Source organism: Lipotes vexillifer, unplaced genomic scaffold (assembly GCF_000442215.2).
Source record: "Lipotes vexillifer unplaced genomic scaffold, Lipotes_vexillifer_v1.1 scaffold666, whole genome shotgun sequence".
NCBI lineage: Eukaryota > Metazoa > Chordata > Mammalia > Artiodactyla > Lipotidae > Lipotes > Lipotes vexillifer.
The window spans coordinates 1,958,890-1,971,263 of NW_006787408.1; the positions used below are offsets into that span (position 1 = coordinate 1,958,890).

At 37.8% G+C, this 12,374-nt stretch overlaps 1 protein-coding gene across 1 annotated transcript in view; it reads right to left on the reverse strand.

The window, feature by feature from the left end:
• SRBD1 (S1 RNA binding domain 1) overlaps nt 1–12,374 on the reverse strand; it is a 243,634-nt gene that overhangs the window by 215,951 nt on the left and 15,309 nt on the right. The window contains exons 5-6 of the mRNA XM_007459965.1: nt 5,355–5,521; nt 1,739–1,856 (exon numbers count right to left, since the gene is read on the reverse strand). Coding sequence (XP_007460027.1) covers nt 1,739–1,856; nt 5,355–5,521 — 285 coding nt within the window. The remainder of the gene's footprint in view (nt 1–1,738; nt 1,857–5,354; nt 5,522–12,374) is intronic.

The window sequence follows — 12,374 nt, forward strand, 5'->3', positions numbered from 1 at the left end:
TAGGCTCTCCCTTCCTCCACCCATGCTTCAAAAGTTAGTGTTCCTCAATGGTCTATCCTGATCTGCTTACCCCATGATCTCTCCTTGAGTGAAATCTTCCATTTTCATGGTTCCAAATACCGAATACATGCTGCAGACACTCATATCTATGCCTCCAGCTCAGCACACTCTCCCTTAAGCTTACGCTTCTGTTACCTACTCTCCTTTTTCCCCACTTGACTGGGAATTCCTTGAAGACAAGGACTATGTATTAGCCATCTTTGTATTGGGTTGGCCAAAAAGTGCCTTTGGTTTTTAAGTAAAAATAAAAGACATTTTTCATTTTCACCAAGAACTTTATTAAACAACGTATTCACCCTTTTGTTCCACTACCTTCTGCCATTTTTCAGGCAACTTCATAATTCCATCTTCCCAAAACTTTTTGAGCAAAGAACTGTTCCAGGTGCCTTTCACAGTCTTCCAGGGAATTGAAATTTTTCCCATTAAAAGAATTTTGTGAAGACCGAAATAAATGGAAATCCAAAGGTGCAATGTCTGGCGAATACGGTGGATGAATCAGAACTTCCCAGCCAAACTGTAACAGTGTTTGCCTGGTCATCAAAGAAACATGCGGTCTTGCATTGTCCTGATGAAAGATTATGCATTTTCTGTTGACTAATTCCAGACGCTTTTCGCCGAGTGTTGCTTTCAGTTGGTCTAATTGGGAGCATTACTTGTTGGAATTAATCATTTGATTTTCCAGAAGGAGCTCATAATAGAGGACTCTCTTCCAATCCCACCATATATACATCACCTTCTTTGGATGAAGACCAGCCTTTGGTGTGGTTGGTGGTGGTTCATTTCACTTGCCCCACGATCTCTTCCGTTCCACATTGTTGTACAGTATCCACTTTTCATTGCCCGTCACAATTTGTTTTAAAAACAGAACGTTTTCATTACGTTTAAGTAGAGAATCGCACGTGGAAGTGTGGTCAAGAAGGTTTCTTTCGCTTAACTTATGTGGAACCCAAACATCAAAGCAATTAACATAACGAAGGTGGTGCAAATGATTTTCAACGCTTGATTTGGATATTTTGAGTATGTCGGCTATCTCCTGCGTGGTATAATGTTGACTGTTCTCAATGAATGCCTCGATTTGATCGCTATCAACTTCAACTGGTCTACCCTACTGTGGAGCATTGTCCAGCGAGAACTTTCTAGCACGAAACTTCGCAAACCACTTTTGACATGTTTGATCAGTCAGAGCACCTTCTCCATATGCTGCACAAATCTTTTTTTGCACAAATCTTTTTTTGCATTTCAGTTGCATTTTTACCTTTCTTGAAATAATAAAGTATAATATGCTGAAAATGTTGCTTTTTTCCTTCCATCTTCAATATTAAAATAGCTACACAAAAATTCACCAATTTTGATAAGTCCTTTTTTTAAATGCACGCTGATGACAGCTGTCACATACAATCTAACAAAATTGTTTTGAATGAAGTTAAAGACAACTAAGTGCTACTAGAGCCATATTATGGGAAAAAACGATCGAACCTTTTGGCCAACCCAATAAATCCAAGTGCCTACCACAAAAAAGTGCTTAATAGATATTTACTGAATAAAGAATATTTTATTGAATTAAACAGTGATGGTGGCTGATGACTTTAGCTTTTTATTTCAAGCTCTTTAACTATACGACCCAAATCATAATATACTCAGGTAAGTATTACACTAAAAGATAAAAAGGATTCCTTACCACGTGTTCTAGTTCTTCAAAAGTTTTACAGTTCAGCAAGGCTTTTAACAAGCACTCAGACATCTTCCCCTCCTTCTTAATTTTTTGGATTGTGTTATAAGCCTTCTTTGCAACAGCCCTGAAAAAAGAAACTTTTATAATATACAAGACCTATATGTTAAAAAACTTTCTTTTTGAAGCTACATCAAACTTACAGAAAAGTTGTAAGTAAGGTAAAAAGAACTTTTTTCCCCCTCTGAACCATTTGAGAATAAGTTACCATCATCCCCAAGTACTTTAGTATGTATTTTCTATAAACAAGAATCTTCTCCTATAACCATCAAAAGCAGGTAATTAAAATTGATATTAACATTGATATAATATTGATATATTCTAACCCGCAGATCTCATTTAAGTTTCACCAATTGTTCCTATACATGTCCTTGATAGTGAATTCAGCTAAGAATGGGTTTTATGTAATTGCTATGTGTCTACAGTCTCCTTCAAGCTGAAACAGTATTTCAGTCTCTCCTTGATTTTCAAAACCTTGATACTTTAGAATGTATTATTATTACAGCCTTTCATCCTATTTCATTACCTGTTACGATTTATAATTTCTGCCTAATAAATGGTATTGCTAAAATGATGGGCAAAAGTTAGAGAGATGATAATATAAATTACTAAAAATGACTGATGGAAAAGAAAACTAAATCTACTTATGAAAAGAAAGAAAGGCAGAAGATTATAAGTTAATGAGGAAGAATATGCAGTCCTTAGATCACACCTCTGTGTCTTCTACATTCCTGGTAGCCCAAGACTGTTTTCAGAGGCTGAAGCCTACCAGGGTCATTTCGACAAAAGGCCAATGACCTACTGGCTTGCATATGAGGGAGAGGAAAGGCATCTTTAGAGAAAATACAGAAGTTTCTTACTACCCATAGTCATAATCTTTTTTTTTTTTTTTTTTTTTTTTTTGGTAAACTTCAATTGTTTATCCCCTTAGTAATTAGAGCAGCACATTTTCAAATTGCAGGCAAATGAGAGGTAAAGATTCTTTTCCCCAGAGACCTAGAAATGAAATACTGTTCTTTACAACTTTTCAGGAAAATGATATTTCTTCAAATGGCAATACATGAAGCAAGATACATGAAAAAAAATTGAGAAACACCCAAGGTTTGTATCTCATTTTCCCCACGACATTTACTGTTTAGAGTAATAGAAAAACTGTACCCCTAAGAGGATGGTGTTTAATGATTTTGCAGAAACTACCTTCTGGCCAACTACTATAACGGTAGGCCATGTCTTCCTGGGACCCAAAATTTGTTGTAGCATTTCACTGATTTACAGTTACTGTAACCATAAATTCTGGAATTTCTATAAAGTTCTCATTTGAAAGTTTCTTTAATATTATCAAGCCATATTTTGCAGCACTGGGCTCAGAAATATGAGTTGCATGTTTCATTTGAATTTTGTGGCAGAATTTCTCCAAGGTTATAGAGGATGAACATCTATTAACTAGGTTTTTTGCGGTACGTGGGCCTCTCACTGTTGTGGCCTCTCCCGTTGCGGAGCACAGGCTCCGGACGCGCAGGCTCAGCGGCCATGGCTCACGGCCCTAGCCGCTCCGCGGCATGTGGGATCCTCCCGGACCAGGGCACAAACCCGTATCCCTTGCATTGGCAGGCGGACTCTCAACCACTGCGCCATCAGGGAAGCCCCATAATCATTTTTTAATTCACTTTTTTAAGTGACCCTCAGTAGGAAATATTTTTACCTTGAAACCCAGTATATACACAGATATAATTTCATATTTAATAAACAGTTAATAAACATGATAGTTTCATGAAACAATATTTACCTTTACCACAGAAACTGCACTCATATTTTCTATTCTCTATTTCACTTTTGTTAAAGTGGTAATGACCTACCAAATTAGTTTCACTACTCATTTATGAGTAGCAATTAATAGGGTAAAAACCAATGCTCTAGTTATAGAAAAAGCTGAGCTCAAGAAAAAGAGAGACCACACCTCATTACCAAAAAGAAATCTCTGTACGATATAAAAAGATCTTCAAGTCCTAGTCAATGCCACCACTTACTTGGAGAAATAGTCCTCTACTAATATTTAATGTATTCCTCTATTAATAGATACACAGAGAATGAACTCTGTTGCAGCTAAAGTGTGTTTTTAGAGAAAAAGAAAATAATAATGTTAATCTTGACATAAAGCTCCTATTTGTCCCCCACCCAATCAAAAATTGGTAGAATACCTTTAATTTTTTTAAGTAAACTATTCTTGCTTGTTTGTGACACTTTCCCCAATTTCAGATCCCAAAACCCTGAAGATTTTCTTCATTACTTTGCCTTCAACCAAACAGAAAGCTTACTTCCAAATTTGAAAATTGCTGGACTTCTAGATGTGGCCTGTAGACGATTTTGTTTGACCTCAAAATTTTTTTACATAAAAATTCCGATTATCAGTTTTTCAAAAATACGAAGATACAGCAATCTGGGTAGAGAACCCCACATGTTATAATCTGATGGAGATGAGTAGCAGCTGCCCCTCTTAGACAGGACTTGTGATCTCCAGTTTGCGTCCCTTTGTGCTTAATCGATTATACTAGCCTGGCCCTGGGTGATCTGAATCTGAAACCACTTGAATAACTAGTCATTTATATTTCTGGGCTGGCTAATTGATTTTGCCTCTGGATGAATAATAACTTTCCACATATTAGCATTTAAATCTTCCTGGCACTAAAAGAAATTCAACAAAAGGGGTAAAAATGTTAGTGAGAGGCAAGTTCCTCCAAAATCACAGAGGCTTATAAGGCTTGTTCTAAAAATAACCCTTAGTGCTTTTAGAATGGCTTCATGGTAAGATTATATCCAATATAAATCATATCCTTGTTGAAGAACACACATAGCAACAACACAGCACTTGGCATGTAGGAGACATACAAAATATAAATGAATGGTAAAGACTGTTTTAATAAACTCTACTGAATACAGTTAGTTTTATAGCCTTTATATGCTTATTTCTGAGTTACTACAATAAATCCAGAGGAATAATTTTTTAAAGAGTGATTTCCATTCTATAACCATACAAAACTCACAATCCACTAACATTAAATTACCATGCCCTATAAAAGAATAGAAAAAGGAAATATACATATTTCCCACCAAACTCTATATAGCCAAAGAACTCTCCATTTAGGGACTTCACAGTATTAAGAGGACAGTTTTATGTAAGCTATTGAAGATTTAGACTAAAATGTATTTTTCTGAGTTACCTGCTGGTAGTTCTAATTTTTCCATTATGCAAAATCATTTTTATGAGAGAAGATGACATTCAAACTCATAGGCACAGACTCTTAATAATGCAAACCACCTTTTGCAGATACATGCCCAAGCTATGCATGAACACACCAGCAGAGGGACTCTGCACACCCCTAAATAAGTAAAATGGAGCTGGCTTCCTCTGTCAGAAGGGGACTATATCCAGATTACAATAAATCAAGAAAACAAAATATTGGAACTGTCGAAATATACCATCACTCACTTCCTCACTGTTTCGCCTCATTGGCTCACACAACCTCTTTCCCCTTACACAAAGCTCATCCCTTCCCAGGTTTCTTACCGTAGCTCCTCTAGAGTTTGTTGAGCTTCTCTCAAGGAATCAGCATCAAGGTTATTAATAAGCTCTTTTCGATAACGTATAATGAAGGGAATTGTGTTATCATCATTAAAGAGACGAATAATGTTGGCACAAACCCAAAGTTCAATATCAGTTCTCTCAGATAAAACCTGTAAATTAATATTGAGTGATTTAAAACTCTGAAAACTAAACATCTGTATTATAACATATGGTTTAAAATACAGCAATTAAATAATGTTCTCCAGCCACTTAGAAACAAACTGCTGTGGTTTTAAAAAAAGAAGGAAAGGAAATTGTATGAAATATATATATATACTGACAATCATAGAATAGTCATTTCACTCATTCTATAAAATCCAATCGAAACCACTCTGTATTGCCCGAATTCTACAGGGCTCAAATGAGATATGCATTTTTCATCTCTCAGATTGGCACCAAAGAAGGAGATGGTAACTCACTGTGCTGGCATAAGTGATGGGAAAAGGCACTTTCAACTACTGCTAGTGAGAAAGTACAATGGTAAACCTCTGGAGGAAGAACAGTTTGGCAATATCTATCAAAATTTACAATGCATAAACTCTATGACCCACCAGTTACACTTCTGGAAATTTGTTCTGATATATTCATACCTCTGGAAAATGATATTATTTACAGTGATATTTTTTGAAGAATTTTTTCCAGTATGGTAGAAGCCAGCAAAAAACAGTCTACAATGGGGAATTGATAAATAAATTGCAATATGCCTGTGGAGCAGAATACCACTCCAATACCACAGATATGGAATGAATTACAAGAACTTGGAACATGGCTTATTTTGGGGAAAGGTAACTGGTTGGCTTAGAGCTAGGGCAGGAAGATCCTTCTATATCTTTGGAATTTTGTATCATTCCCATATACTACATATTCAAAATAATTATTTTTTTAAAAAACAAGTCTACAGGTTTCAGCAAAAATGTACATGTAAGCAGAAAAGTTTAGAGAAGTCAGCCTGGAGAAGAGAAAGAATAAAATGCAATTTCAGTAACTGTTCAGTAACTGTTCTCAAAACCTAAGCCGATTTTTTTTTTTTTCTTTGCGGTACGTGGGCCTCTCACTGTTGTGGCCTCTCCCGTTGCGGAGCACAGGCTCCAGACGTGCAGGCTCAGCGGCCATGGCTCACGGGCCCAGCCACTCTGCGGCACGTGGGATCTTCCCGGACCGGGGCACGAACCCGTGTCCCCTGCATCGGCAGGCGGACTCTCAACCACTGTGCCACCAGGGAAGGCCCCTAAGCTGATTTTTTTAAAGTAAAGCATGAGAGGCATAAGCTTTATTATTATTTCAATCTTGATGCTCAAGATATGCCAAAAATGTAAGAAAAAATTCAAAAATTATTAAAGCATTAACATGGTCAACTGCTTAACAAAAAATCAAGTCAATATATAAAATACATTGAATTTCAAAACTACAGATGACACCGCAATGAAGAGTGGCCCCCGCTTGCCACAACTAGAGAAAGCCCTCGCACAGAAACGAAGACCCAACACAGCAAAAATAAATTAATTAATTAATAAACTCCTACCCCAAACATCTTCTAAAAAAAAAAAGAATTGAGATAATGTAAATCAGACATCAGCAATCAAAATCTAGTCAGAAAAGGGTGGGAAGAGCAAATGTGAGATGAGGTGGCAGGAGTGAGTCACTAAAAAAAAAAAAAAAGAAAAAAAAAGAAAACTACAGATGAAATAAATGGCTGAGCTCCAGAGACTATTGAGGATACCCTCATTCCTCTGTGCACTGTATATCCTAAGGCCTACATCTTATCACCCATTCTCAGAATGCCAGCTTTACGGTCTCCAGCCCTAGCTCTCTTCTGCATGAGCTCTGGACTCATTTAGCCAGCTACCTGACCTACCTCTTGAAATCCTATAAGGTATCTCAAACTTTGCATTTGCAAAAGTGATCTCCCTCTCAAACTTCTTCCTCTTCCAGTTTTCCCCTTATTATGTCCATTCAAATTACCAGTTCAGGCCTGAAAACTAAGAGTCTTCAACTCTTTTGACTCCTTTAACTCTTAAATCTACTCTATCATAAGAATCAGTCAACTCTAGTGGCAAAATATTTCTTTAGTCTATTACTGCTCTTCATTTCTGCCCTATAGCCCAGTCTAGTTCAAGCCAGGATTACTGCAACTGCCTTTTACTATTCTTCTCGCATCCACAGCAATCTCATCTATGTCAATTTCCATAAAACAACAAGAATTATCTTTCCAAAATCTATATTGGATCATGTCACCTGACTAGTCAAAACCTTTCAATGATTTCCCATAGCATTTAGAATCCAAAGTCCTTACCATGACCCAAAAAGCATGGGCCTCCCTCTCCAACCTCATCTTATCCAGTCTTCCCCTCATTAGAAGCCAGCCCCAATGGGCTGCTCCTAGAACAATGTTCACTTCCTAGAACAAGCTCAGTTGCTTCCCTCTTCAGAGGCCTTCATGAGGCTGTGCCATCATGCAGAAATGCTCCTCTTGCTTGATATCATCCCTGACCCCTACAAAGTCATGTTCATTAGTATTTTCTCTCTCAACCTGTACCTCTTCCTGTTCCCTATTCCAGTTAACATTATCTCCTACCACAGAAACCTTCGGGGATACTGTGGTTATCTCCCCCAACAATACCTCCCCATTATGTAGCAGCTTTGTGGCTGAAGAACGCTTGACCTCAACTCCACCTCCACAGCATTTTGTTCAGTAACCAGTTGTTTTAGAATTACAACAGCCAGAGTTTGGACAGAGAGATGAGTCCAGTCAGCAGGAAGCTCAAGATCTGGCTTAGAACTCTGGACCCAGGTACAATTTCTTCCTCGGGAGAAATATGGTTTATACAAGTAGAATCTTGAAGTTGGATGGCAGTGCAAAGAGAATTGTGGAGAGACTATTGCAGTGCACTTAGGTAACTGTCCTGTTACCTCAGTCAGTAAACCTCCTTTATTGCTTAAGCTAGTTCAAGATAGATTTTCTCTTATTGCAACCAAAAGCATTCTAATCAATGTCCTCAGTTTCACTGTGTGTTCTCTATCTCGCTCTTCTAATCTGTCACCAAGGAAGCAAACTGAACTTCTAAAATGTCTGTTGTTTCCCCTCAAGCTCCCTATTATCTTCTTTTATCTAAACCACAGAGCATTTTTTTTGTTCTCTATGCATTCCACCCAACCTTTCTGCATTACTACTGATTATACTTCTAAGACACATTTATAATAAGTCCCTTATTTTTTTCCTCTTTTTCTTCTTTTGAACATAAGCTTCAATGACTCTTTCCTAACTACTAGTAAAAGTCCAACCATTGTAGCATAGTTTTAAAATCCTTTCCCAAGCTTGCTCCCAAATTTCACTGTCCTCACGGAATAAACAATCTAGAACGGAAGATAAAACATTAATATAAATAAGTACAAATAAAACAGAATACACCAGGGAATAAGTGGTATAACGTCTTCAGAGAAGAGAACGATCTCCCTGGTGTAATCAAGGAAGGCTTGCTGCAGGGGCAGCATTTCAGCTGGCCCTTGAAAGGCCAGATTCTGAAAGACGGACATAAGACACGAAAATGACAAAAATGCTCATATTTTGGAACTGAGTGATTGTTAGAACCCATGGGCTCCCACTATCCTAAACTAGTTCAGTGACTGTTAACTAAAAAGGGCCCAAGACAGCTAAGACTCCAGACCCGCATCTGAAGTGTACCAGGTCCTGACAAATCCAGAAGCATCGTATGTGTTGAGAGTGTATACTGCTGCTTATGAAAATTTGCTTCTTGAAATTAAGGATAATAAAACTACATACAAGCACTCACAATTTTGGGGCCTCCAAATCATCCAATTTCTTCTGTCTTAATTTAGTCAAACATTTATTTTAGCTCATATTATATGCCAATAACCATACCAAGCCAGTAACAAACAAAATGTAAAAAACCAAGTCCCTCTTGCCAAGAAGCTTATAAGCTAGAAAGAAGACAGTCAAGTAGACAGTTAAAATACAGTGTGATCTGTACTCTGACAGAAGCATATACAGGCTCTTTGAGAGCACGTGGGAGGAAGAAACATCTACCTCTGCAGAAATGGAAAAGCAACAAGGGAGTGAAGGTATCTCAGGCAGCCAAATGAGAGCAGGAATTCTAGGAAGAGAGAAGAGCATATCAAAAGCCACTGATGAGGAACCACTGCACATTTTTAAAAATGTCTATGTTCAGTAATGCTAAAATGTACAAGGTGTATTGAGATGAGTGAGAAATGGAAAAAGGGATGGAGCTAGATGGTGAATTCTAAAAATAGTTTGAACTTTATCCTATACTTAATATCAAGCCACTCAATGACTGATCTGCTCATTACTTGATTTCAGCTGTTGAGTCAACCCCCACCCTGTAAACTCCCTTGACATTTTATGAGTCAACGAGATTTGGGGACTAGAGTAGTGGTTCACAACATGTGGTTCCCAAACCAGCAGCATAAGCATAATCAGGAAACTTGTTAGAAATGTAACTTCTTGAGCCTCACCCCAGATCAACTGAATCAGAACCTCTGGGGTGGGGCCCAGCATCTGTGTTTTAGACAGATGAGGCAAACACCAAAGAAACAGCTAAGCGTTAAAAGTAGAGATCAAACTTTAGGGATGGGCAGGGAACGACTAAAATTTTTACTTTTAAACTACTACTTATTTCAACGATTACACTTATTACTTTAATAATTTTTATAGTTAACTGGTGAATAGGAATGAGGGTAAAGTAAAAAGGAAGGCAGTCTCGATATTTTTTTCACCTCTACGACTTAAATAGACACTTTTTGTGACTGTTGTTGTTTTAAGCTAATACCTGTATAGGGCTTATTATGTTCTACACACTTTTACATATTCAATATTAACTCATTTTACAGATACAAAAACTGAGACCCAAAGAAGTTAAGTAAATTGCCCAAAGTCCCACAAGCTATATTTCCTTTTCAGAAATTTGATTTGTGTGCAAAGCAAGGTGATTTTCTTCAGGCAAAAGTATCAATACAAATTAATCAAATCGCCTTACTTTTCCTCCTGAATCCAACTGCGATGAGACATGGTGCCTTCATACTGTTCTCTACTGTCTAAAACCTCCAACAAAATGGCCTTCTCCGCAAGTGGCCTGAGAATTTCCTCCTTCAAAATCTATATTCCCATTTCCTCAGTTAAAAAAGAAAACTGCTGGGTATCAATAGCTGAACTATTGCCTTAATCATACAGGCAGCATTTTAAAAGAACTAGCATCTAAATTAAAGGACACTCAAATAAGTAGATTGACAGAGAATTTTTTTATTCAAAATCAAACCAGCAACTGGACACCTCCCTTCTAAAACAGTTTTGATTACTGCTGTTCTCTTTTCCCTTACCTATTCATTTTATTATACCACTTATTTTACCACACACATAAGTTTCCTTAAAGACTGCAAAAGGAAAAACTATGCTGTTAGAAGTCAGAAGAGTGGTTTTAGGCAAGGGGATGGAGGATTGAAAAAGGGTATGAAGGGATTGCAGGGTGCTGGTAATGTTCTGTTTCTTGATCTGAAAGCCTGTTACAAGGGTTACAATTTTTATTTATTTATTTATTTTTGTGTGTGTGGTACACAGGCCTCTCACTGCTGTGGCTTTTCCCATTGCAGAGCACAGGCTCCGGACACGCAGGCTCAGCGGCCATGGCTCAAGGGCCCAGCCGCTCCGCGGCATGTGGGATCCTCCCGGACCAGGGCACGAGCCCATGTTCCCTGCATTGGCAGGCTGACTCCCAACCACTGCGCCACCAGGGAAGCCCTTTGGTTACAATTTTGAACATTCATGAGTTGCATATTTAAGTACAATTTTATATATATATGCATATATGTATACATATATTTCAGAAAGTTTCTTTTAAGTCCATAATAAATACCACGAGCTAAATTATAAAAATAAAAAGGGCCAATACAATTTATTTTCCTTAATCCCTCCTGGAACACAGAGGTTGACCTAACGGATGGTGCATGCTTAGGTGTAGAAGTGCAATGAGAAAAGCCAACTCAGAGACCCGCCTCCTTCCTGTCCCTCTTCCTTCCCCTATTCTTTCATCCCATGTTCTTCTTCACCTATATAATCCCACATCATCTTCTTGCAAGAATGGGGAAAATGGCTAATAATGGGGTTTTTGCTTGCTTTTCCTCCCTAATTTAGCAAACATTACTAACATATTCTATATGGCTACTCCACGCCCACCCCCCTCAAAATAAAGACACTACATAACAACAATCACCACTTGGGAGCATTTAATTTTCTCAAAAACTGCTTGTAGCTAGTCACCTCTTAAAATTCTTACAAAGGTTATGGTACTCACAATATATTTGTGTAATGATAAAATATACTTTAACAAAAACTAGCTTCTAATGGCAACCACACATTTGTGGCTTGGGGGAAGGGCTGAAGTAGGTTGTTTCTCAAGGAGTCTGGTGATCACCAAACCTGATTAGGAAATAGACACAAAGTGTGTTTATATGTAAAGTCCACAAATAAATTAAGTATTGACAATGTAGTTTTCCCTCCCCAAACAAGACAGTGATATTCCTGAAGAAGCTGTGGACTTTTCAGAAATGAGAAACACACCTTGAAGAGAAAAAACATTTAGAGGATCAAAGTGTCATGGTGGGTAGGGTCCATGGGGAACAGCACACAAAATGAAGGAAATATAAATGACATTTCCCTCATGTTCAATTGGTAATAATAATTCCTATACAATTAATTTCCATTGACTATTTCTTACTAACTAGGAACTTGTTAGGACTTCCCCAAAGAACTTGGACATACATTTCATTTTGTGACTGATAAAATGCATACCACAGGCATTTCACTGACTCTGGTCCTCACTCAAATGTTCAAAGCCTTCCTGATTGTCTGACTTGGCATTGCTGACTCTCGCTCTTCTCAGCCCCTTTCCCCCTAACACCTGCCACTATTGTCAAACATGTTTGGAAGCAGGA